The sequence below is a fragment of the Boeremia exigua genome (assembly GCF_020726555.1).
Source record: "Boeremia exigua strain MPI-SDFR-AT-0100 chromosome Unknown C7974scaffold_13, whole genome shotgun sequence".
In the NCBI taxonomy this organism is placed as follows: Eukaryota; Fungi; Ascomycota; class Dothideomycetes; order Pleosporales; family Didymellaceae; genus Boeremia; species Boeremia exigua.
Window position 1 is genome coordinate 892344 of NW_025763530.1, and position 23741 is coordinate 916084.

The window sequence follows — 23741 nt, forward strand, 5'->3', positions numbered from 1 at the left end:
TTGTATCTCCTCAGCTTCGTTCCTACAGAGGTACAATATATCTCTTTTGGGATCCCATAAGAGGTCGCGCGCTTTGCAATAAGATAGCAGTGTAGATAAGAGATACTGTATGTTCAGGCTTTTGAACGTCACTCGGTTGCCACTGGCTGTTTGCAAGCTAATCAGAACAAGGTTCTGGGCCAAGCTGCCCGCTGCTGGAGTACCGTAGGATCCTTAAACTATCAGCGATGGTCTGAGGGTCTTGTATCAAATGGCTAACCTGATGGGATGAGATCTAGTTCAATACTTGCAGGGACTGTACAGCCCCGATCTTTGTACTTAGGGCCTGTCCAAATAAGAATCTTAAATGGCAAGAGCGGATTCATGCCTCTTTGTAGTGCAATTCTAGAACGTCAGCATGCATACATGAACGCAAGTGAGGTGGTCATACCGACTGTCAGATTCTAATTTGGCTTTGAGCCGCGCGAAGTCTTTGTCATCGTAAGCGACATGGAGGTCAGGCATCTCACGTTTATATCCCAGACACATCATCGACAACCCGCCAATAAAGCCATACGTGAGCTTTTTAGCATCGAAGAGTGCCTGGATGTGACTCGCAGCCGCTAAGACATTGGCTCGTGGTGGTAGGCATTTTCCTTGTGTTCTTTTGTATTTGTTGAAGTCGTCCACATCGTAGTAGCTAGCAGACCTCGCCATGGTGGCAGTTTTGTCAAATTCTATTGTTAATCAGGCAGTAAGCAGAGGACGCCCAGAGCATTGTGAGTGACAAGAACGCTTTGGGAGGCCGACCACGGACTGTATAACTAAGTACTGATAGAATCGAGGTAAATTTATTGCGGGTTGGCAATGACTACAACACGCACGGAAACGTCGTTTCCGGAAGTGAAGTCTGCGCGAAGTCTGCGAGTCGTCCTACTATAAGCACGCGCCGCATGCTGCGAGGCTTAGCGGCACAGTAACATCCGTACACTGAGGCTCTGACAGTTGGTCTGAGCTGAAGTGGATTACAGCTGACCTGTGCGCGGTGTCGACGCTAGACATAGGAAGCATGGTCGCCTGCTGGGTGCGTGGCGGTTTAGTCGCAAAATATACTATAGAGCTGCGCTGCTACGTCGAGAGCAAGCGATACCGACGCTTCCGTAGTCACAGGGCTTGTGGCTGGAGGTGGTAGAGGCTCGCTGGTAGTGGATCAGTCGTCTATTTTTAGCGACCTCAGAGAGGCCCCTGCACCGCTGCGGCTAGCTGGAGTGAGTAAGCCACACCAGGTTTAGATATTATCATTTCGAGTTACGAGAGTTCCTTTGGAAGTATTTGATCGTATGACGCTGCTGAAACGATTTGCTAGGAGTTTGGGAATCTTCCCTGTATGCGTTGCGACGATGTAACGCCAAAGCTACGAGAGCAACTGATCTTCAAAGTGAAACTCGTTCACCCAGTCAATACGACGTATTCGTAAGTTGTGATATGGCCTGTGAATCAAATGCCGCCGCCTGGTGTATGAGTTAGCACTTCTGTTGATTACGACTTTGGCCAACAATGCTTCTGCAGCACGTACCCGACCTATCTACTGTCACACTGTAATCACCAGCAACTCTTTCCCTCTGCTGTTCCGCCAGAGATCTTGACTTGACCATCAAGTAACCGGTACCAAGCGACATAGCTGTGATGAATATGAAAGTGCGTGGACTGCAAGAGACAAGTTAGTCTTCCTAAAACGGATAAAAGCTCCAGAAGTAGCGAAGACCTACGTGAGAATCCTTGAGTAAGCCATTGATGCGACGTGATGACTCTATGTGATAGATTGGTACGTTATGAGACGCTCTATGTAGCCACTCGAAGGTTTAAGAGCTGTAGAGAGAGTCGTTGCCTCCCAGGAGCTGTCGCGTGTCCATGATGAGAGCATCTGTTCTCGGTTACGCACCCCCGCAAACGATCCAGGCTTCGGTCGACCCTTGCTTCAAGCTAACCAATCAACGTCGCTGCAGCTCCGCTCGCCACCGCCCGTCAACAGCGGAAGCTAGTGGGCAGGAAATCAACTTTTTGTCCAGCAGCCTCTGCTACCAAACGGACGAATATCACTAAAACATCGTTGCCCGTATCACTCAACGATCGCAATGCCGCTCCCTAAGCGTCAGGCGATCCCTGCGAAGAGCGCAAAATCAGACAAGCCTGCAAAGTCTTCAACAACCGGCTCTGCAGACTCTCGTTTTGCCAACTTCGAGAGTGATGCTCGCTTCACGCTACCCTCAAAGAAACACACCAAGACCAAACTCGATCCTCGATTCTCACGGCTACGGAGCGATCCAGACTTCTACAACAAGGCGACTGTGGACAAATATGGCCGCAAGATCTCCAAGAATGCCGGCAAGAAGGCGCTCGAGAAGCAATACGACGACGAGAGCGACGAGGAGCCTGAGGATCTCCAGGCGGGGATCCGCGACAAATCGGTTCTGAAGGAGCTCGAGAGGGTGCAAAAAGAAGGATTTGACCCAATCCGCGACGGTGGACTCGAATCGTCTTCGGACGAAAGCTCTAGTGACGAGGAAGAGGAGGAGGTTGAGGAACAGGTGGAACTAGCCGGTGATGACAACGAGGTGCCCACCGGAGACATCTCATCACGGCTAGCAGCAGTCAATATGGATTGGGACAACATTCGCGCGAGCGACATTATGGCTGTCGCAAACTCGTTTGTGCCCGCAGACGGGCGCATTCTGAACGTGCTCATCTATCCGAGCGAGTTTGGCATGGAGCGCATGCAGCGCGAAGAGATCGAAGGGCCCCCTCGAGAAATATTTGCATCTACCGCGAACAAGGCTGAAGAGAGTATTCCTACACTGGACGACGACTCAGACGCATCGGATGCCGAAGACAAGGCAGAAGAAAAGGAGGATCTGCAGCAAGGCGAGAACGGTGAGGAGTTTGACTCGACTAAACTTCGGAGCTACCAGCTCGATCGTTTGCGCTACTACTACGCGGTCATCACCTGCTCTTCTGCAAACGTAGCCAAGGCCATCTACGACGATCTAGACGGGCGAGAGTATCTGACAAGCGCCAACTTTTTCGATCTTCGTTTCGTTCCCGATGGCACTGAATTCGACCAAGAACCCAGCGACGAATGCACAAAGCTTCCGGACGGCTACAAACCCAACGAATTCACCACAGATGCCTTGACACACTCGAAAGTAAAGTTGACTTGGGACGCCGAAGACACAACACGGAAGGAAGTGCAGAAGCGTGCGTTCTCAAGAAAAGAGATTGATGAGAACGAGCTCAAGGCGTACCTCGGCACCGACTCAGAGTCTTCTGAGGATGAGGAGCAGGCGGCCAAAACAGACAAAGCTGCCAGCCTACGCGCCGCTCTCGGCCTAGAGGCGCCCAATAAGAAGTCAAAGTCGAAGGATACATCGTCTTCTAAACGGGATCGCGACTTCCCTAAGCCTGACGGAGAGATGCAGATCACATTCTCTGGGGGCTTGCTCGGCGAGGGCAAGGGTGGCTCTGTCTTCGAGAACGAGATTCCATTGAACGAAACGACCTTGGAGAAACACATCCGCAAGGAGAAAGAGAGGAAGGCCAAGCGCAAGGAGAGGATGAAGGCCAAGAGAGAGGGCCGTGATCCTGATGCTGAAGTTGCGGAAGTCACCACAGCCGGCGCAGAAGGCGACGATCCTTTCAACGATCCGTTCTTCGGGTCTGATGGTGAAGATGTTGAGAAGGCAGAGAGGAAGGCAGACAACAGATTAAAGCGAGCAAAGAAGCGCGAGGAGAAGGAGGCAGAAGAAGCCGCGACCGCAGCCGAACGAGCCAAGCTCGAGCTACTCATGGCTGATGACGAAGACAATCAGATACGCCACTTCAACATGAACGAGATCGAAAAGGCTGAAAAGGCCAAGAAGAAGGGCAAGAAAGGCAAGAAGAATGCTCCCATCGTCGAGGACAACTTCAAGATCAATACTGCCGATCCTCGTTTTGCGAAGCTGTACGAGAGCCATGAGTTTGCTATTGATCCCACAAATCCCAAATTCAGGGAGACCTCTGGTATGAAGGCTCTGCTAGAGGAGGGTCGCAAAAAGAGGAAGCAAGGAAGAGAGGGAGATGAGCCTGAGCAAACTAGGCAGCCCAAGAAGTCAAAGAAGGTGGATGACGGCGGCGATATAGATATCAAGAAGCTGGCTGCGCGCGTCAAGGCAAAGAGCAAGCAAAAGTAGTTTCACGCCTTAAGGCTGATAGATCATAAGATACCCTTTTCCACTATCGTGCTTCATCGTTGTCGTTGATGAAGACGTGAAGCACTGCACCGTCACCTTGGCCGCGACTCCCCTTATCGTCATATTGTGAGTCACCAGACTTTTCTGGTCACGTAGTGATCTAAAAAAATATGAGATAAACAAATTTGAATCCTCTCGCAATATTCTGCCCACAGCCGCTGCTAGCGAGCATCCGATCAGAGCATCGATCCTCCTGAGACAACTGACGTCATGGCACCAAAATCCCAGTCGGCAAGCACCAGCCAGCGATCTGGGGATGCACCGCAACTCCACCCTGCAAGATCCCAGCAGCTGCCAAAGCACTCGAAATTTGCCCTGTCGCGAGGGGGTGAACGCTTGCGTGCTACGTCACCGATCTTGACGCCGTGGAGAGGCGTCGTGCTATGTTTGAGCCGGGTGCTTGTGGTTCTTAGCCTGGCGAGTGTTAGACTTCAACAACGCGCTTCGAAACTTCTGGCCGGAAGTCGGCTACGGGTTAGCCCGCCTAGGCCTCGACGCGTGCACATCGCGCTGCGGGATGACGAAAGCGGTCTTGATATCCAGGAAAGCATTTAACGTTTCTTTGGGACTGTTTTGCATCGCGTGAGAGCCTTCTCTGTTGATATTTGTCGCCGACTCCAAAATATGCGGTTCCGCGAGAAGACGCACATCGACTATGGAGGGGAGGGAGCGTTGGAGGAGAAGGATAGACCGCCTCAGTTTGTCGGTCTGCGTGACCGCATAACACATTTTACATGGTACGTCGGGCCTTTCGAGGTTGTTAGTAGCTCCTGTTGACAACAGTTAGGCCATGGTTTGCAACAACAATGTCCACGGGGGCTCTGGCTGTCGTATTAGGCAATACACCTAATACATTTACCGGATTACAGACCATAGGCAAAGTGGTCTTTCTATTCGACCTTGTGCTTTTCCTTTTGTTCAACGGCCTAATGATCACGCGCTTCATTCTCGTCCCTCGGAAGCTTGCTGCGTCCCTACATCATCCCGTTGAAGGACTGTTCCACGGCACCTACTGGGTGTCGGTTGCCCTGATACTTAACTGTGCCTACATCTACGGTAACGCCGACACCGGACCGTGGTTTCCAAAGGCACTCGAGGTATGCTTCTGGGTATACTGCGGCATCGCATTCATCATTGGCGTCTTCCAGTACTCCATGTTTTTTCGTTTTGAGCGTCTCAACGTCACAGACGCTGTACCCGCCTGGATCTTTCCAATATATCCGCTACTTGTCGTCGGAACACTGGCGGGAACTATACTGCCTGCTCAACCAACCGGTCCTAGTTGGAACATCTTCATTGGCGGAGTGCTGCTGCAAGGGGTTGCTTGGGTGGTATCGTTTCTGATGTATGCTATATACATGCAGCGATTGATGACAGGCAACTTGCCATCGCCAGCGACACGACCTGGAATGTACGTGTCGGTGGGTCCGGCAGGTAGGTAATCGTCGATCTGCAGGAAGGTTCGAGACGTGTTGACACTCTACAGGCTACACTGCTGCAGGACTGATCTCGCTAGCCAACCAGGCACCTACCTTCATCGGCGCGAACTACTGGACCGAAAGCGCGTCGCGAGACGGTGACATAGTGCGCATCTTCGGTATCATGTCCGGGCTCTTTGTGATCCTCTTTGCGTATTGGTTTTTCTTCATCACCACCGTTGCGGTGCTAGCTGGTGTGCGAAGAATGACCTTCTCTTTGAACTGGTGGGCTTTCATCTTCCCAAATGCCGGACTGACGCTGGCGACTATCCAAGCTGGCAAAGTTCTGAACAGCGAGGCGTTGAACGGTATTGCTAGTGCGCTGACGATCTTACTGGTCATCATGTGGTTCGTCACCGCGTTCTTTTGCGTTCGTGCTTTGTATCGTGGAGAAATCATGTGGCCCGGCAAAGATGAAGATAAGACCATGGAGCGAATAGGCTGGGGCTGGCAGAGTAACAGGCATAATCCTGAAGCAAGGAGGATCGTCGTTCCGGACGACTTACGCTGAGCACGTATTTTCATAGAACGCAATGAGACCACATTGAAACGTCGGACAGATACACGGTGCCAGCATGGCGTGCAGTGCTGCGAAGCGGTGTTCAAGGGCGAACACTTTGCTCTGTCGGATTGGACGAGACAAACTTTGAAGAAATTCGCGCAGACTAACATTCGATCGTTACTGGGTGGTGTACAGCAGTGTCTCATATGCGTAAACTTAGACATGCCTTTCAAAATAGCTCAATGCGTACCACGTGCCGATGATGTACTGCAAGAGCTACGATAGACGGAGCTGACCGAGGCATGGTGTTGAGGCTGCCGAACCCAACTGTCACTGCCGCGATCCTCGGGTGCATTGGCGCTTCTTGGACCAAATGTGCATAATCTTGGACTTCCCGGATTAAGGGCTTGGACGTTCCACCGCAGGGTCTCGTGATGCTCTGGCTCTGAGCGGGCGGAATGCTCAGGCCAAGGGTTTCCGCCATTAGCTGCGCTATCGCTTGGTGTTTAGGTAACGAGGCGTCGGACGGGTCGAATGGGAATTGACTTCCAAGATTAGGCGCTGAACACGGCCGGACCTGATACACATTCGAACTTTATTTCCGTACTACGGTTGATGTCCCGATCAACCTTTGTTACTCGGCTTGATGTGGCTTTCGAGTTTCCCCGGATTTTGTTATGCTGCTGTTTGTGCGATTCTGGCCACTTCAACCTGCGCACATCTAGACCTCGCAATTTGTGCGTAATGAAGGCAATGAACGCATTTCACAATGCAATGCACAGCTCTGACGTTTGATAGCCCGGACGATGGACGCTGATACGGCAATGTGCTAGAACCTTCGGGCGCTCTTTCGGGGTGCCCAGAGATGCCCAGAAACGAACGTTGTGCCAGCCCCGCGGTCTCGTCATCGTGAACCCGCCTTTCGGACCGCGCTGCTGCGAACGTCGATTGTAATCACGGTCCACGTTTACAGTTGGGCTCTTGTGTAATCAACACCTCGTGCCCTATACACTGACCATGTCGTGACCCGGTGACTCACTCGGTGCGAAGTTATATCCGAAATCAATAGTGTACGCGGACGAAGGTATAAATAAATAAGCACGAAACATAACGGGGGAATCGGGACTTTGCAACGTCCGACGCGCAGAACTGCTCAGGCAAGACAGCAGGGTGCGTCACGTATGCTCAACAGCCCACCATCGGTAATGGCGGTGGGGTCTAGACTCCGCTCTTCACACACACTTGCCCTTCTTGGCCACGCATTCGGTCTCGTTGTTGGGTAGGCGAGCGCTTGGCCGCTCCGCTGCCAGGGTAAATTTGCACTGGATGCCTGTGGTTGGCGAATGGCGGCCCCGCATCTCGTCACATCAGGCGCGTCAAACAAGCCTGCACAAGTTATCGCCGCGCGCGACGATCGGATAGGACGGAGCTGGCCTGAGTAATCGCCACGCGTTGTGCGCACGGAGCGCGAATCAGCATGGCGGCTCAGCCGGCGGAGATAGCGAAGTCAGCCTATGGTCATGGCTGCGTAGCCCCATTGGGCAGGGAAACAGGGATTAATCTTGCATTGGGCTTAGCTTGTGTTGGTGCGATGGGGTTAGGGTTTTGGCTTTCTTGGGAGCGGTAGGGGGATAGGCGTTTGCGATCGTGCATGGATAGGAAATGGGATTGTGAGGCCTAGAGTGTGAGTATATGTATGAGGCTGTTCCCCACCTGAAAATGTTCAGTAACTATCACGGATAACCCAATTCAATCAATACTACACATTGACTGTATCTCCATACACTATCACCTCACATCAACCAACTCCATATCGAATGTACATCATGTCTTCTCCAGCAACCCAATACGTCTACATCCCCAACCTTGTCGGCCGTCAGATGCTCCGTGTCCCCGTTGAGGACATCGAGGCTGAGAACATCATCACCTTCTCCTCCCCAGTCTCCCAGGCATCAAACGAGACTATGGAGGATGGTCCCTCCCGCCTCCGGGACTCTACACGCTCCGCCAGCATCTCGTCTGCCTCCTCCGTCGAAGAGACAGAATGAGCACGATCCCATTGCGGGGTCACGCAACTAAATCCACAAACCGAAAACTAAATACCACCAACGGTGGTTGTACAAGGCGCCGGAGTACTGGGACAACGCTAGCAGCCCGGAGACGAGAGCTGAGGTGTAGTCCTTTGAGGCTGACATCACTCGACGCCATCTACCAAAACAACGGAGTTCCAAGAATGAGTGGGTGTCGCAAACGGACACTATCAACATTAGCCCGTGAAAGCACGTTATCGACGAGTCGAGGTGCGGGGTCACAAAGGATCACGATGAGGGGGGATCTCTACCAACCATGGAAGGTCCGGCCTGATTACGAAGACGGGGACAGAAGAGGAAGGGAGGCACGTTGGTGCTTGGCAGAGAAAAAGTTTTTGCAGATACCCATTCACCTCTACTATTTCAATAATATAATACCTTATCATCACATCATCGTATCCTTGCTCTTGTGGAGTCGTGATTATCACAGTGCTACCTATCTAGGCATCCATGTGCCAAAGTCCCTTCACGACTGATCGGTCCGTCTTCCCTTCCGCTACCACGACACTCTGACACTACTGTTGTTCATGCACCGGAGATAACCCACAGACACGGCACTCCAGTCGTCTGAGCACCCGCCTAGCAACGCACCCCACGATCCTCCTGAAACGCGGATTTACCTAACTTTGCGGATTTGCACAGCGGATTTACATAAAACTCTAAACAAGCCTGAGCAAGCTTTCTGTCAACGTCTCATCTCTCACACTCGGTGTGGTTCGTCTCGAATATGACCACGGTGTTGCAAGTAATATGAGGCTGGCTCGAGCGGGCGGAAGGTGATACCGAGGGAATGTCAGATGCCAGATTCGTTTGGTGTCAGGATATAACTCATCTACTCGACCCACGATTGTGTGTTGCTCTGTTGCTGGCCGATGACCGATAATCTCCAATCTTGATTTGCGTTATGTGTTATCGAGCTTGCAACTGATGTTGCATTGGACATTTGCTCAGAAGACGCTTTGTAATGGCTAGCCTCGAAGACTAATCATTAGGTATCCGAAAGATCATATCGAAACAACCAGGTCGGGAACCATGTGTCATCAAGCTTAGATCTGCATAAACTTAAGCTATACGAATAGATTCGAAATCATGGAAGTAGCTGAAATAGCACGGCACTAATGGCTTCGTCTTACAACGGACGTTCTGCGGAAATTCCGTTAATGTTACTCTCATTTAGCTCGTAAGTCGGTGATTTATCATCTAACAGCACGGTAATCCAATCACAAATCGTGTGGAAAGAGTCACTACCTATAATGGATACAATGTACCGGCACTCGATGCCGTCAGCTGACCAACTAGGACTGACTACGCAAAATGTGACCCATAGAAGTATCCAGCATCTTGGTATGGAACCTGTGTCTTCATACTTCCTTCACGCGTCCTGATCAAGGTTAGCTGATCAAGGGACCTCAAAGCAAGAGAGAACCCATTACTTCTGCGTATCGTTAAATACAATCAAATCAACAGCAATCAGCTAGATTGCTTGTGAAATATCTGTAATGCAGGAAAGTCGAGGCAGGCGCGAGCCTACGTGACAAAACAAGTATCCCAAATCCACAAGTTTCTTGTCTGTGTGATATCTTTGGGCCACATGGGAGATCTGTGTACTGTTAAATACAGGTAACACGCTCAGTTTTCAAGAGTCACAGTCTTGTAAACACGCAGCGCGTCAGTGAGGTCGGCGACAAATGGAGGTATCGCGAATTGAATACCGAGCTTTCGACTACATACAGTCTGAGCTACCTCATAGACGAGCAGATTGAAAAGGTAATGGAAGTACCTAACCAGAGAACTGTCATCTAAAAGTATCAAAGTCAACCTAATTCTCCCTGCAAGCTACTGAAAACGAGTTGCAAGCGCCGACACTTGATCATAAACTGTTGTGTACAGCTTCCGACACATTATCATAGCATCTGACTACGGCAAACCTAGCAGCTCAAAAGTACCGAACGACAAAAAGAAGCACTCCCTGCCTTTGGTCGTTCTTAATCAGCATCCCCGGTGGGACGCTATGCCATAGACGTGGAGATGTCTGAAAACCCGCTGGCAACCAACAGATCTCATCACGACTCAAACCAGCGACACTTTCTGAAGTGAGAGGGCCCGGGGATCGCCAGGAGGGCATCCCAGCCTCTTTGGATTGGATGAGAATACAGGAACTTGAGCGGAAGATACAGAAAGATTATTTGGGCTTGGGAGTATCAGGTGTTGAGAGCTGCGAGCTGGTGTTGTACTCGTTTTGTTGCGAGTTTGGGGGGTGACTGTGAGGCGCGTGGTTGCTTTCACTTGTCTTTAAGGGTTCACTATACCTCTATCCACAGGGTACCACTGCATAGACATAGTACGTTCTGTGGCTGTTGCGATCCGCACTGATGATCTATTCTACCATACCACCAAGCACTGCGGCCCTCTCCAATGTGAAGAGTTGGCCACTTGAACTACGATAGACGCATGAAAGCATGCAATTCCTCTCTACCCCAATGGCCTACTGTATTGAACACCATCCAAGCAGTGTCTGTGGTGTGGAGAAAGGGCATTTAGTTCTCCAGGCACGGTCTGGTCTGGCCCGGTACTGTCTATCAAGCTCTGCATTTCTACATGCACAAACGTTGTCCCGAGGCCTGTTTCTCCTACACCCCGAGTGCATACTCAGCGGTGCATTATACCGTAAGAAGGATGTTACGTGGATGCTACCGACCACTAACACGTGCAGTATAGTCATGATAGTCTTGGCCAGTCTAGTATCTTTCTCTTCAAGTAGGAATCACTATAGTTTCATACTTGGGTACATACCTGCATACGTTATATAATTTGCGCCGAAAAGCTCTTTGAAAGATATCTGCAACGAGCGACGTGCTGCAAACCCTGTCATACTTTGGCAATACAAGAGATAGATCCCTTACTCACCAGTGTGCCTTTAACGCAATCAGTGGGAGTTGATAATAGAAGAATGTTCCCCTCCTTCAATGAGCCCTCTAAGATGCACACTCACGCGAGTAGCCGTCGTGGGTGTCCTTGACTTTTGACTTGTGTTTGGCGGACTGATGGGACACTGTTGCGAACTGAACGAATGAATGTGTGGACGGCTCGAGCGGCCATAGATTAGGAAGATCATCATTTAGATTAACACTAAATGCGCCCAGATAATGATTCTAAGTACATGCTACCAGCGAACCATGACCGTGCAAATTTGGCAGCTGAGGCTGTGGCGTATGTCTTTGCCCCTCGATCACGCTACTTTCATACGGCCTGCGCTGGGATTCATATATGCGTCCAGTCTGCCCGAGGTGAGATGGGTAATACAGCTGAGCAATATCTGTGCTCATTAGCAACGATGCTCATGCTTCTGCAATCGCCGACATCCTGGAATAGAGTCCTCCAGCGTCAACGTAAGTAATGGTTATGTCCACTTCCACTTTCGTGCGTGATGTTGTTATGATGTTGGCAATATTCTAGTATCGAGGACTTCGCAGACGTTCCTCCGATCTGTTGGTAAGCGAATTAGGCCAGCATGCGCAGGAAGAGTAAGCCGACCGCGAGAAGCAGCAGTTACACAGTACCCAATCAGAGCTCTGTCAGATACATAGCAGAGGTAATCATCGTCTGAGCAACGCGCGTTCAACGACGACGCGTCTCGGATATCGGGTATCGCTGTACAACATGAAGATCAGGTTCCAGGACGACTCTCAATAACTCCTCGGAATGAAGGCCGGTACCACTTGGCTGCAGTTCAACGTCGGTTAATCGCTTCTTGTTCGAAACAGTAGATGTCTGTATTGGGATGCTTCTCTAGATCGTTTCACCGTGGTCTAAAAGAGGATTCACACCTGGCGTTTCAGGAGTAATTTGCTACAGTGCACCCACATCATTGGTGTTGTGTCTGTTCGTGTCCTGGTCGCAGCCACAGATACGAATGGCAGTCGAAAACTACTTCATAAGCAAACACCCAGCTTATACTTACAGATCTTCCACGGATTTTGCTGCCATGCAAGGTTCGTCTTGGCCAATATCGAAAATCTCGAGACATCGAGGCTAGTGAGCCTCAGCCAAGCCACGGGAATGTGCGGCTGAACTCAAAATGATGGAAGGCCCGAAATAAACGGTGTAGCGATGCTGCCGCTCGGCTCCTGTTGATCAGTGGGTAAGTTGCAACACGTTGTCTCTCGCCTTGCGTGATGTGTCTCTCAGGAACGAGCCAGACTTTGCGCAGATTTTGATGTTCGTGCATGGTGACGTCAGTAACGCTTGTTGCTCCAGATTCCCACATTTGGAGATGGCAATCGCCAGCTGCACGTTCCATGGCTGTCAAGGTTGCGCTACGACAAAGGCATTATGCTGTGTCATGCAATAGACAATTGCATACCTAGCTGAGCTGCAGACCCAGCTTCACGTCACACAAAGCATATCCAAGGGGCTGGTGACGGTGTCTGTAGTCTGGTATATGCAGGGTCCTGTCTTAACGGACGAGCCAGCAGGAGCTTTGTCCGTCAGTGAGATCATGGTGTTGTAGTAAGCAGGTATGCGTTCCGAGTGGTCCGCGACCGATGTATACCAACCAAGTTTTCAAGCTTGGCACATATCTAGCGGACGGGGTGGCAAGCATTCCTCTTTTATGTGCTGAAGTGCGCTGGAGACGACAGCTCGGGAGGCTGGAGGAGGTTGTGATGTGGCTGTAGAGGCTGGTGCTCGGTGGCAGGGGAGGAGCTGATAAGAACACCAGAGGCTGGCTAGCTGCCCAGATTCTGAATGGCATTTCTAGCCTTTTCTCCGTCTTCCAGTGGAGCAGTGCCGGCGGGGTCGCTGGAACAGGATTCAAGCTTTCAGGCCTACTATTCTCGCCAGGCCCAGGTAAAACGATAGATGCCGGTTTGCCCTAGCTTCCACGATCCCACGATGAGCCGTGCACGCGCTTGCCTCTGCGCCTTCCATCATCGCTGGGTTTGCACCGGAAGAAAATCTCCATTATCTGTCGTCAAAGCAGTCTCGCAGGGCAAGTATTTGAGAACAAAGGGTCTCGAGCAGGACAAGGCAGCAGACACCAATATCGGGCCCCTGCGTGAGTTCATTCAAGCTTTAATATGTACGATCTGCATTACCGTAATTAGCAGCCCGTGCACGCTCGGAGTGTCTTTATTTGCTGGCGCCCATCTGACGATGCCGCTTGGAGCTGACGCGTTGCCGAGTCCCCCATGGTGATCCTGTCGACAGCGAGAGCCCACTCGTCTCCAGAGTACGCGTTTCAGCATGCGCGCTCCAGTCAATGGCTGTCGCAAAAGGCGCTGCGCACCGCTCGGCCTGTCATGACGTTGTCCACGGGGAGGTGGAGCCGCCGAAGTCTTCCGCAGTGGCCGCTCAACAAACATGCAACAGCCCAAGCAGGCGCCATGCGTCACTTGCGGTAGGCGATCCTGCTAGCCTACCTGCATGCTTCATTATTAGACTTTCCTCCATCCGCTTGCTGCCAACATAACAGTCCTGTCGCTTGCTCCCGTGCCTGCTTTCCTTTTGCTTTGTGTCCAGCAGTTGTTATCGACGGTAGTTGTTTGCGCACATTCTAACACACAGCCGCCATGCTGCCCTCGTTACCCGCCGGCCTGGGGCACCTCCTGCCGCTGCTCTCGCTATCACACCGCGCCCTCGCACAATCGCTGTCGCTGTCCCCTCCGAGTAGTGCCCCAGATGGCGCCTCGGAATACCTCGATGCCTCGTTTGCTGGCTTTGGCATCGAGCCCTCGAACCTGTTCTCCTTTACCGGCGGCGACACACCCAACACATTTTCTGTGAAGCTGCTGCAGAACCTCGCCGACTACTCGGGCGCGCCGCCGCACATTCGCTTGGGCGGCAACACACAAGATTACATGCTCTACGATGCAGAATACACAAACATTGGGTGGAAGAGCAACCCCAGCTCCACGGCGCAGGGCAACATCGCCGCCGACTCGATGATCATTGGGCCGGGCTACTTCCAGGCATTGAACCGCTTCCCCAAGGACACGCCCGTCACATTTGGCCTCAACCTGGCCTACATGGAGGACGATTGGGAGGACCGCATCGTGGCTGCTGCCCAGGGTGCTGTGTCTGGCATGACCAACGTCAAGCTGTACTCGTTCGAGGTTGGCAACGAGCCCGACCTGTGGCTGCAAAACACCTTCCGTACCGCGCCCTGGAGTGGCAAGGAATACACAACACAGTTCCTCGACCGCGCCGAGGCCGTCTACACCCGTGTGCTGGAGCCAGCGGGCCTGCCGTCGTCTTTCTTCGAGTCTCCTGCGACCGCCTCCACCATCGGCACCACCTTCGAGATCTCACAGCTGGTCGATGACGGCATGATGGAAGGCAGGAACGGCGACAACTACATAACCGTCTGGAACCAGCACGACTACTTCTATTGTAAGTTGCGACTTGTCGTAGCCCACGTGCAGGTCAGCAAGCTAACTCCAGATAGTCATTGGCGTCACACCGACACCCATAACGCTTAACGATCTTATGCAATTCGACCAAACTAACACTCAGTTCGCATACTGGGAGAAGCAGGTCAAGATTGGCCTCAAGACCGGCCTGCCCTATGTCCTCCGTGAGATGAGCTCTATTGGACCCATTGGCATGCCCGGCGTGTCTGACGCCTTTGGTGCTTCTCTCTGGACCCTCAACTTTTTGCTCTACGCCGCCTCCCTCGATATTTCTTCTGTACAGATGCACATGACCGACAACTCCAACGCCAGTGCATGGCAGCCAATTACCATGTATGGACGTGCGCCCTTCGTACGAACGCTGTACTATGCCCATGCCGCCATGGCCCAGATTGTTGGCAACGGTAACGGAACAACCCAAATTGCCAGCATGAGCACTAGCAATGTCGGCGCCACGTACGACGGCCGTATTCGTGCGTATTCAATGTACGCTCATGGCAACCTGCAGGCTGTCATTATGCTCAACGGCAAGCAAGCCAATGCGTCGCAATCCGCCAAGGGCAGTTTCAGCTTTACCGTAAACTTTGGCTCCTCAAACGGCAACAAGATCGTCTATCTCTCCTACCTGACCGCTGACGGCGCTGACTCCCAGACTGGAGCCACCTGGAACGGCATGACCTACTCCGACATCACTGGCGAATCCAGCATCGTCGATGACACTCTCCACACAGTCACCCTTGACGGCTCTGGCAAGGCTACCATCCCTGTCCGCGACTCACAGGCCGTTGTAGCCAACATCGGATGGCAGATTGGCAGCACGGCGGTTCTGAAGAGCGACGGCAGCACTGCGAGGAAGAGTAACGCCAGTCCCCGCAACTCTCCCACCTCCTTCACGGCTGTATGGGCCATGCTCGCCACAACCGTTGCGCTCCTGGCCTTCAGCGCCTGAACCTAGATTCTTAATTCGAGATCGCACATTTCCTTTTGTTATTGCATGGACCGGATACAGGCTACACAGCATATGACGGCGTTACACGAAAGCGTGTTTGCATTTTCCTAATCTTTCGACTCCAGTTGGAGCGATACTCATGACAAGCCTTTTCATTTCATTTGGCATCTGGATACACGCCAATGGCGTAGTTGGCAGCGGCGCATTGGGTATTCAAGTACATACGTAGAGAAACACACAATGTTCATACTCCAACTGCTTGCACATGTTTTCGAAAGTGATGCATTGAAAGACTACTGGTCGAGAAAGAAGAGAACCGCTCAAGACTGGACTTCACGGCCAGCTTCCTGCTTCAACTCCCAGACAACTTTATCGTGAAGCTTGACTCTCTCAACGCCATGCTCATACAGCGCAACATCCTCAGCACTCCCACCATCCTCTCTCAACGCCACAGCAAGCACCTCAAAGAACCCTGGAAGCAGCGCCTCCACATCCCTCTCAATTGCCGCTTTAAACACATCCCCACGGCCCTCCACAGCCACCCGCCGCCGCACATCCACAGCAAACGCCGCGCGCGCATCGCCCCCCTCCACAACCGCCCGCCGCGCATCGACCGACCGCTCAGCCCACTCCCGCACAATACTAATATGCAAGTTACTGTGCACCGAAGTCGGCGGCTGCCCCGCGGCAGTGCGCTCCGGCAGGCCCGTAGCCGAGTTCTCGAAGCGGCCGCGCAGACCGAAGACGTCGACGAGGTGCTTTGAGCGGGCGAGTCGGATTGCTTCGATGGCGGCGCGGGATACAGTGTCCGGGCGCAGGGTCGCGGGGTCGTAGAAGGGGTGTGCGCAGGCAGGGACGCCGCAGCGGAGGACGGAGGGGCCGAAGGGGGTGGCGAAGGGGATGAGTGTGTTGTGGTGGAGTGCTGCGTGGGCGGGGTTGATGGGCTCGGCGTTGCGGGGGGAGAAGATGGAGAGGAGGATGTGCTGGTGTTCGGAGGCGGGGACGGTGAGGGCCGGGTTGAGGACGGCGGCGGCGAGGTGCTCGTTGTGGGTGAGGCGCGTGAAGAGGGTTTGGGGCGTGCAGCTGATGGGCTGGGTGTAGAGGAGCCAGAACAGAAGGACTTGGATCTTGTGCATGGTGGTGATGTCGATTACGTCGTATGTCTCTGTGAGGCATGCGGACAGACGCTGCTTGAAGGTCTCGATGTCGCTGAGTATGGAGTCCTCGCCGTGATCTACAGGTACTAATGGGCTGTTCATATCGCGGTAGATGAGCTCAAAGTACTTCTCCTTCCAGTCCTCGCTGTTTGGGTTCGTGACCTCTGAGCTCTGCAGATACATATTTGGCACATTGGGAAGGTACTTTGCAGCAATTGAATCGAGCAGTTTCGTGTTCCGGAGCCGGCTGACGGTGTCTTGAGAGAATGCATCTATTCGCTGGCCAAGGGATAGTAGGTTATTGAAGCCTTCCACAGGGTATGTGATAGCAAAGCTTGACAGTCCATTCCTCTCGAAGTCTTCAGCGACCCATTTTAATGCCTGCGGAAACTTGACCCACTGTCCAGTCTCTTTGAAGTTTTCGCGAGTGTCACTGTTATGAGCCAACTGGTCCACCATCCACTGGAACGTCCTATGACGCTGCGCAGCTTCGTTCTGCTCATCGATGGAGATGCGAGAGATATCCAGGCCGGCACCTGCCCACGGTTTTGTCTTCATGACGGTCTGAAGTATTGACATGAACAGCTGTGCTACTCCTGCAGCACCGGTGGCCAATCGTGCAGTCAAGGCTGAGTAGAGCTGATCGTTGATGTACTTCTTGTTGTTTCCATCGTACTGCACAGCGGGAATAATCGCCGTTATTCGTTCTTTGTAGATGGACAAGCCATCGTGCGAGAGTAGTGCGCACTGGAAGCATACATTCTGACTTGAGACGAGATCAACGTTCTTCGTGAATGCCCCTACCGCCAAAGGAAAATTGAGTGCGAAGTCGCTGGTGTTGTCTTCCCTGTGCTCTGGAGCGGCTTCTTTGAAGCATATGGACATAATTTCCTCCTCGCCGCAGCAGACAAGACAGTACCCTTTGAACGACGGTGCTTCCAGATCTAGCGCGGCCATGTCGACTACTGACGAAGGGTCGATGGTTTGAGCGCGTCGAGCTCTGTCGCTTCTGCGACCGATAATTTCCGCGTTATAGCTAGCGGTTTCGATAGAGGCGAGTGACCTGAGTGCTCCATCGACAAGCTGATTCCGCTTTCTCAGAGCCTGTTGGGTCACTGACGCTGCATGATCGGCGAGCAGTCTTAGGTAGTCTCGACGATTCTGGGCATGAGCTTCCCGTAGCTGTTCCTGGAGGCTCTTACAGTCTTCGTCACTTGGTCCTGTAGCCATCTTGGCGATGATCGCTGTCGCGTTGTTTCGGTCCTCAAACTTCGGGGCAACAGCCTGCTCGACCTTCTGTGCCTGAACAAATGCCCGCAATTCAGGTATACGAGTTCGAGTCTTGCAGGCGATTGCAAGGGCATCGAAGGCTTCGTCCGCAAAAAGGTTTGTCGCATCCATGTCCGAAAGTTGTTCAGAGGCGAGGAGGAGATCGAGATCAACCTTGACGGGTCCAGCATTCCGCTCCTCCCACACTGCACCAAGACTGAGTTCTCCGGTCCCCTTCGCTCGCGACTTTGACTTAACAACCTTTATGTTCCTCTCCTGGCAGCGCAGGAACAGGTCAGCTTCGCTTGTGAAAGTCGTCAAGTCGTTCCAGTTGTTTAGATTCTTCGTCGCTGCCGATCCTCCCAGATCTGCGAAACAACCCTTGGCTGCGATAACGTAGATTTTACCAGTTTGCTGGTCTTTAAAGAGGATCAGGGTGTCCCGAGAGCTGGCAAAAAAGGATATGCCAACGCTGATATCTGCTGTTCCGGGAGAGCTGCCGCGTGCATTGGTGATGACAAACACCAGCGGCACATTAAGCACCTCAGCGTCATAAGCCAGTCTGGCGAGCCCGTGAACGTCCTGTTCGAAGATTTCTCCGTCTGTGAGCAAGAACCACGTATCCGACTTTCTGATTGCATCCAAAGCTGCGGAGTTCCTGAGAATGGAGCTTGGGTGGGTACCATCATGGAGCGCATGCCATTTCAGAGACTTGAATTTCGTAGTAGGGTCGTCGCAATTATCACCCCACAGAGATATCGCATCAGTCTTGTTGGGATAGCTCTTTCGGAAGGCTTCGACGAAATCACGTTCTCTGTAGATTGATCCGCCACCAGTTGACATTGAATCATCTACCGCGAAGTACTTGCGACAGTCCAGAAATGACGTGTACTCGACGTTACTCTCCTCGGTGGGTGAAGGGGTGATCTTCCAGCTCGCCATGATTGGATTTCCGCTTGAATACCGGACGTGATTATAGTAGTTGCAGCACCGTGGTACCTTGGTTTTGGTGGTTAACGATTGGGCGTTTGCGGTGGATTTGCGAGGCAATTAGGTAACAATCGTCCAGGCACGATGTCGTTCAAGTAGATCCTTGTGGTCTTACCAGTAATGGCCACAGTAGTAGGAAGGATACATGCGATATCATGTAGCAGCAGCGTCTCTTTTCAATGCATCGAAAGAGCCTTTGGTTTGACTCGGCCAGGCAATAAGCCCGATGGGGGCCTAATGAAGTGCATCTTTTACCAGGCATCAGCCTCGACTAAACCATCCATAGCTAAGCCAGCAAGACGTGCATAGTGGCCTAAATGAGGCGCAGTCTGCAGAATGAGCCGCATGAGGCAGTAAAACGGACAAAACGACGATTCGCTGCTTCTGTTGTGATGTTGTGGGAACATGGCAGGGAGGGTACAACATTGGGCCACAGGACTAGCGCCCTCGCGTACTGCGCCACCCTTTTCTCTTGAGGTCGCGCCTGGCTCCGTCTTCTGAACATCACAATAGTCCAAATAACGCGATGTGAGGATCAGGTCGCAGCGTCGAAATTTTAGCGTATGCTGTACTCGTGAGAGCTGCTCGGGGCCCATTTGGCTCTATTGCGGCTACTGTTGGGGATGGTCAACACTTGAACCGTAGTTCAAGGGTTTGAACGATTACTTTGTCCCAGACCACGTCTGTGATGCAGGTATAATATTTTTATAAAAAGTCTACCAAGAAACCCAGGGCGACATATTGTTTGGTCCTGGATAGAGCGAACCCTGAACGATGGCACCCATAAATATGATACAGATACAGATCTCTCGGAGGTACTTATTCGTAAACATTAACTGCCCTTTTTCACAAAAGATCACATCACATCCCATACCTCACCATGATGTACCACACACTATCAGTAGACATGTCGGCATTGGATGCAGAAGTGAGTAGATCGCAGCAACGCGCCTATGATGGAGAACCAGTACCAAGTCAGTCCCAGGATCGGTGCCAGCAAAACGAGGAAACACTGGACGATGCAAGCAGCATCTACTCAGATCATGGGTCGGAAGAGACACAAACACAATCTCTTTCAGCTGCCTCAAGAACCCTCCACGAATATCACGACAACCCAGGTCTGGCACTGCCATACCAAGAGGTAATCGCTGAGATGCGCGCAAAGACATATCCCGCACGACCAAAAGAAGATTCCCACGACGACAGCCCAACCCCTTCAAGACCCGTTAGCTGGACAGAGTCTAGTACCATACGCAGCAACGATGCCCGATGGCGTACGAGTCCGAAGACCAGCCTCGAAACAACATCTGGTGCAGAACCCGATGCATTCCGGCCAGTCATGTACACAGAGCCGCGACTCCAGACCAACGGCAAGCTTAGGTCATTGCGCTTCCAGGACACCGCAGGTGATCTTCCAGCTCCCTCTCTGGAATGGAGCCAGGCAGAGGGCAAGCCGCCCCTGAGGATTGATGACGATCCGAAAAAGTACAAGCAGTTGCTTCGAGGATCACGCTCTACGCTGAGCTCACGACCTAGGTTTGCAGCTTCAGTCGCGTCTTTGTGGGTTGACAAAAGGTCTGAGGATGGCCTCGATGTCAGTCAAGCATGCACATCAACAGAACACGATGACCAAGTCTGCGATTCTTTGACGAAGGAGCCAGTTAAAAAAGGATGGTTCAGGAAGATAAGACAGGCATTCGCAGAGTATAAACAGAAGCGCGCCTTCCGGCATGGAAAAGTAGTTTCTTGATGTAGAAACGGTACAGGGAAAAGCGTTCAATGATTCGTCTTGCAGGGGGGACAGTGGATGGAGAAATCAGCTCAGTTTTTTTCTCGTACTACTACACCATCGCCGGAGAGGCTTTGTTAATATAATCATAATCATCGTAAATGCCACCCATTTTATTAACCATGGTGCCTCAGCCTTTACACTTCCTCGCCACAAGTCAACAAGTGCCTCTCTCCATCAGCAGGCACGGTCCAGGGCAGCTCAAAACCTCCCAAGCTCCTTGACGTCAGCATGGTAGCGTTTGCGGGGCTCTTCGGGATGATCTCGGTTCCCTTTGTAGCAAGGATCGAGAGAACGTGTGCAGCAGCCTTGGCGTTGATGGTAAGGGTCTGCGGGTTGGGGTTGTCAATGGTATCGCAAGCTTGGTGGTAGCAAGGATCCTGCTCGACACCAGTTCCAGTGTGCAGTCCTCCCACGGGCTTTCCAATGTTCATGAAAGACTGGTAGTCACTACCACCAGTGAAGCGAGCAGCAGTGACGTTGATGCCCTTCTTGGTGAAGTCGTCAACGAACAACTTCTCAATGGCATCAGAACCAGGGCGACCGGAAAGGTTGAAGGTGCTGCCATCGCCATCAAAGACGCCGAAATAACCGCGAGAGACCATGTCGAAGTTCAGGTATGTCAAGATGTTATTTGCCTCGGTAGTGTTGAGGTTCTGGGTGTAGAACTTCGAGCCAAGAAGACCTACATGATCGTTAGCTTACTTTCAATCATTCTCGAACGAAGTCACGCACCATTCTCCTCTGCACCCCACCATCCAAACCGGACCTTGTTCTTAACTGCATACTTCTCAAGTGCCCTAGCAACCTCAAGGATCAACGTCGTTCCAGAACCATCATCGTTGATTCCGGCTCCAGCTTGCACGCTGTCCAAATGAGCACCCAACATGATGACATTGGTAGGGTCACCACCCTTAGTTTCGGTGAAAACGTTTTGAGTGACCCTGGTCTCGACGGTCTGCGTCTGCTGGAAGTATGCTTCGACCGCTTCACCAGCGTTGATACGGGCTACGAGAGCCTCGCCATCAACTTTGTTGATGTAGCCTGCCGGACGGTACGCCTCCGGGTTTGGCGCTGAAAGAGTACCGCCTGTCACGTTGGTCGTCACATCGCTGTAGATGATAACAGCAGAAGCTCCCGCTGCAACCGCAGGCTTGACACGACCAGCAAGCGTAGTGCCATCGGGGCAGGTTCCACGCTGCACAAGCACGATCTTGCCCGCAACGTCCAAGCCATCATAGGATTCATTGGTGCATCCCGCAGGGCCAGAGGAGCCGAGAACCAGAGGCAAGGTCAATCCTTCCGGCGTCGTCGATGGAGAGTAGGACAGGCCAATTACGTGATACGACGTGTTGCTGACGGAAAACTCGATAGATTCGACTGAGTTGTACAAAGCAGGGAAGTCCTGAACCCAGGTTCTGAAGTTCTTGAGCTTCTCGGTCTTCGAAAGGATGTACTTGACGCTGGCAGCGTATCCCGGGAGACCAAAGGCACGGTTGCCACCGTTAGCCTTAGCAATAGAGTCAAGAGCCTCTAGGTTGCCCATAAGCCTGGGTTGAAATCAGTTATGCGGTCTTCAGCATCATATCGATGACTGTACTTTTGGGTCGTGATCTTGTCTTGAAGCTTCTTAGACGAGACCAACTCCCTTCGCTCGTCTACCGCCGCCCCGAACGCTTGCGCCGTGCATGACAGCAGTACCAAAGCATTGACCTTCATCGTAGTTTGCTGGCTTTCGGAGAGTTCGAGAAGTGGAGCGTTAAAGATATGGGAGAGGACAGTTCATATACCCACATCCGGGTGGCTGGCTATCTACACCGCACGACATCGTTCCGTTCCACTGTTATCGGCGCATTGGACGCTTTCTTGCGGTCGCTGTGTCGAGAGAGGCAGTTACCAAGAGTGTGGATCGTCGGTGCCAAGAGCGGACATTAACACCTTCCGAAGGCGTGAAAGCGTCTTCCTTGGCAGTTGCTGCACAGCATTCCGTCATCCGACGCAGAGCTGGACGGTACCTTTCTGTTTTTTTGTACCAATCCATTAGCCGAGATCTCTTAATAAGCTAAGAATATCAGCGAGTACTTTATGTGCTCTTCGAACGGTACCGACATGCGTCCTGATCTTGCACTGTAGATCGGGTCGATATAGATGGCATCCGCGTTGGTTGGCCAGAAGGTTAAGGTCATCATGACGACTGATGTGCCGTCCTTAAGAGTGCGCTGAATTGCGACAGTTATTAAATCGAGTAGAGTCCAAGGATTCATGAAGCCAGATCTTCGGTTGCGGCAAAATATCTCCCGCAATGTTGGACCGAATATCACATCTTATCCTACCACTGATCCGCATCTTGCACAGCTATATACAAACCATGTGCCACGCAGATATCAATCAAACAGACCCTCAAATCGGTACGATCAGCCGCCTTGAATACATGTTACTTCACAGACTATAAAACGAATAACCCAAGTATTTGAAACTCCAGCAAACGCAGAACGCATATTTCACCGAGGCACCAACTGTCAAATTTCATAATTATCATAATCTATTCCCCAAACCACCCTTTCGAGCCACTCAAAAGTCTCGCCGTTATACCAAAGCTTCACAGCACACCCTCATCCAGCATACCTATCTACTCTCTGCAGTTCCCATGCCACAATTCCACAGGCGGCAAGGGACTCGTACGATCAGCCCCCTCAGCCATAAAGCCACCCTGATTCCCCATCTTATCGTGTGAGAGTACTTCTCTACTGGCTCTTGGCCAGGCCGATATTGTTGGACCCAGTTACCTTGGTCCTGGTGGGCGTCTTCGCGCGCCTTATTATTCTTGCGTTTGCGTAGA

At 52.1% G+C, this 23741-nt stretch overlaps 9 protein-coding genes across 9 annotated transcripts; 5 read left to right on the plus strand and 4 right to left on the minus strand.

The window, feature by feature from the left end:
- Positions 1-254: 254 nt before the first annotated feature.
- C7974DRAFT_321118 (uncharacterized protein) lies at positions 255-696 on the minus strand (the record flags this gene model as incomplete). The annotated part of the gene is made up of 2 exons (XM_046138787.1): positions 255-384; positions 431-696. The coding sequence occupies 2 exons, from the start codon at positions 694-696 to the stop codon at positions 255-257; spliced, it is 396 nt and encodes a 131-aa protein (XP_045992232.1).
- Positions 697-2036: 1340 nt separating this feature from the next.
- C7974DRAFT_71967 (uncharacterized protein) lies at positions 2037-4550 on the plus strand. Its single transcript, XM_046147137.1, has one exon. It carries the CDS (start codon positions 2115-2117, stop codon positions 4206-4208), a length of 2094 nt encoding a protein of 697 aa, XP_045992233.1. The 5' UTR covers positions 2037-2114; the 3' UTR covers positions 4209-4550.
- A 342-nt stretch (positions 4551-4892) lies between these two features.
- Positions 4893-6257, plus strand: C7974DRAFT_417885 (voltage-dependent anion channel; the record flags this gene model as incomplete). Its single annotated transcript, XM_046144115.1, has 3 exons — positions 4893-5005; positions 5056-5702; positions 5755-6257. 3 exons carry the CDS (start codon positions 4893-4895, stop codon positions 6255-6257), a joined length of 1263 nt encoding a protein of 420 aa, XP_045992234.1.
- A 1633-nt stretch (positions 6258-7890) lies between these two features.
- C7974DRAFT_404609 (uncharacterized protein) lies at positions 7891-8714 on the plus strand. Its single transcript, XM_046142959.1, has one exon. The coding sequence runs from the start codon at positions 8066-8068 to the stop codon at positions 8294-8296; it is 231 nt and encodes a 76-aa protein (XP_045992235.1). The 5' UTR covers positions 7891-8065; the 3' UTR covers positions 8297-8714.
- A 2722-nt stretch (positions 8715-11436) lies between these two features.
- Positions 11437-13414, minus strand: C7974DRAFT_404610 (uncharacterized protein). Its single transcript, XM_046142960.1, has one exon. It carries the CDS (start codon positions 13089-13091, stop codon positions 12795-12797), a length of 297 nt encoding a protein of 98 aa, XP_045992236.1. The 5' UTR covers positions 13092-13414; the 3' UTR covers positions 11437-12794.
- A 410-nt stretch (positions 13415-13824) lies between these two features.
- On the plus strand, positions 13825-15857 carry C7974DRAFT_72052 (uncharacterized protein). Its single transcript, XM_046147138.1, has 2 exons — positions 13825-14728; positions 14784-15857. Exons 1-2 carry the CDS (start codon positions 13909-13911, stop codon positions 15695-15697), a joined length of 1734 nt encoding a protein of 577 aa, XP_045992237.1. The 5' UTR covers positions 13825-13908; the 3' UTR covers positions 15698-15857.
- A 101-nt stretch (positions 15858-15958) lies between these two features.
- C7974DRAFT_368322 (uncharacterized protein) lies at positions 15959-19541 on the minus strand. Its single transcript, XM_046139891.1, has one exon. It carries the CDS (start codon positions 19063-19065, stop codon positions 16018-16020), a length of 3048 nt encoding a protein of 1015 aa, XP_045992238.1. The 5' UTR covers positions 19066-19541; the 3' UTR covers positions 15959-16017.
- Positions 19542-19993: 452 nt separating this feature from the next.
- Positions 19994-20935, plus strand: C7974DRAFT_475959 (uncharacterized protein; the record flags this gene model as incomplete). The annotated part of the gene is made up of 1 exon (XM_046146656.1): positions 19994-20935. The coding sequence occupies one exon, from the start codon at positions 19994-19996 to the stop codon at positions 20861-20863; it is 870 nt and encodes a 289-aa protein (XP_045992239.1). The 3' UTR covers positions 20864-20935.
- A 2-nt stretch (positions 20936-20937) lies between these two features.
- Positions 20938-22793, minus strand: C7974DRAFT_466567 (leupeptin-inactivating enzyme 1 precursor). Its single transcript, XM_046146333.1, has 3 exons — positions 22503-22793; positions 21638-22452; positions 20938-21587 (listed from the first exon to the last, which is right to left on the minus strand). The coding sequence occupies exons 1-3, from the start codon at positions 22619-22621 to the stop codon at positions 21040-21042; spliced, it is 1482 nt and encodes a 493-aa protein (XP_045992240.1). The 5' UTR covers positions 22622-22793; the 3' UTR covers positions 20938-21039.
- Positions 22794-23741: the final 948 nt, after the last annotated feature.

Bases quoted from the DNA above. Each gene is read 5' to 3' on its own strand.
- C7974DRAFT_71967 (XM_046147137.1), top strand. From the start codon at position 2,115: ATGCCGCTCCCTAAGCGTCAGGCGATCCCTGCGAAGAGCGCAAAATCA.
- C7974DRAFT_404609 (XM_046142959.1), top strand. From the start codon at position 8,066: ATGTACATCATGTCTTCTCCAGCAACCCAATACGTCTACATCCCCAAC.
- C7974DRAFT_404610 (XM_046142960.1), bottom strand. From the start codon at position 13,091: ATGCCATTCAGAATCTGGGCAGCTAGCCAGCCTCTGGTGTTCTTATCA.
- C7974DRAFT_72052 (XM_046147138.1), top strand. From the start codon at position 13,909: ATGCTGCCCTCGTTACCCGCCGGCCTGGGGCACCTCCTGCCGCTGCTC. The intron at 14,729-14,783 runs GTAAGTTGCGAC...AACTCCAGATAG, and splicing joins CCAGCACGACTACTTCTATT to TCATTGGCGTCACACCGACA.
- C7974DRAFT_368322 (XM_046139891.1), bottom strand. From the start codon at position 19,065: ATGGCGAGCTGGAAGATCACCCCTTCACCCACCGAGGAGAGTAACGTC.
- C7974DRAFT_466567 (XM_046146333.1), bottom strand. From the start codon at position 22,621: ATGAAGGTCAATGCTTTGGTACTGCTGTCATGCACGGCGCAAGCGTTC. The intron at 22,453-22,502 runs GTACAGTCATCG...ATTTCAACCCAG, and splicing joins GACAAGATCACGACCCAAAA to GCTTATGGGCAACCTAGAGG. The intron at 21,588-21,637 runs GTGCGTGACTTC...ACGATCATGTAG, and splicing joins GTGGGGTGCAGAGGAGAATG to GTCTTCTTGGCTCGAAGTTC.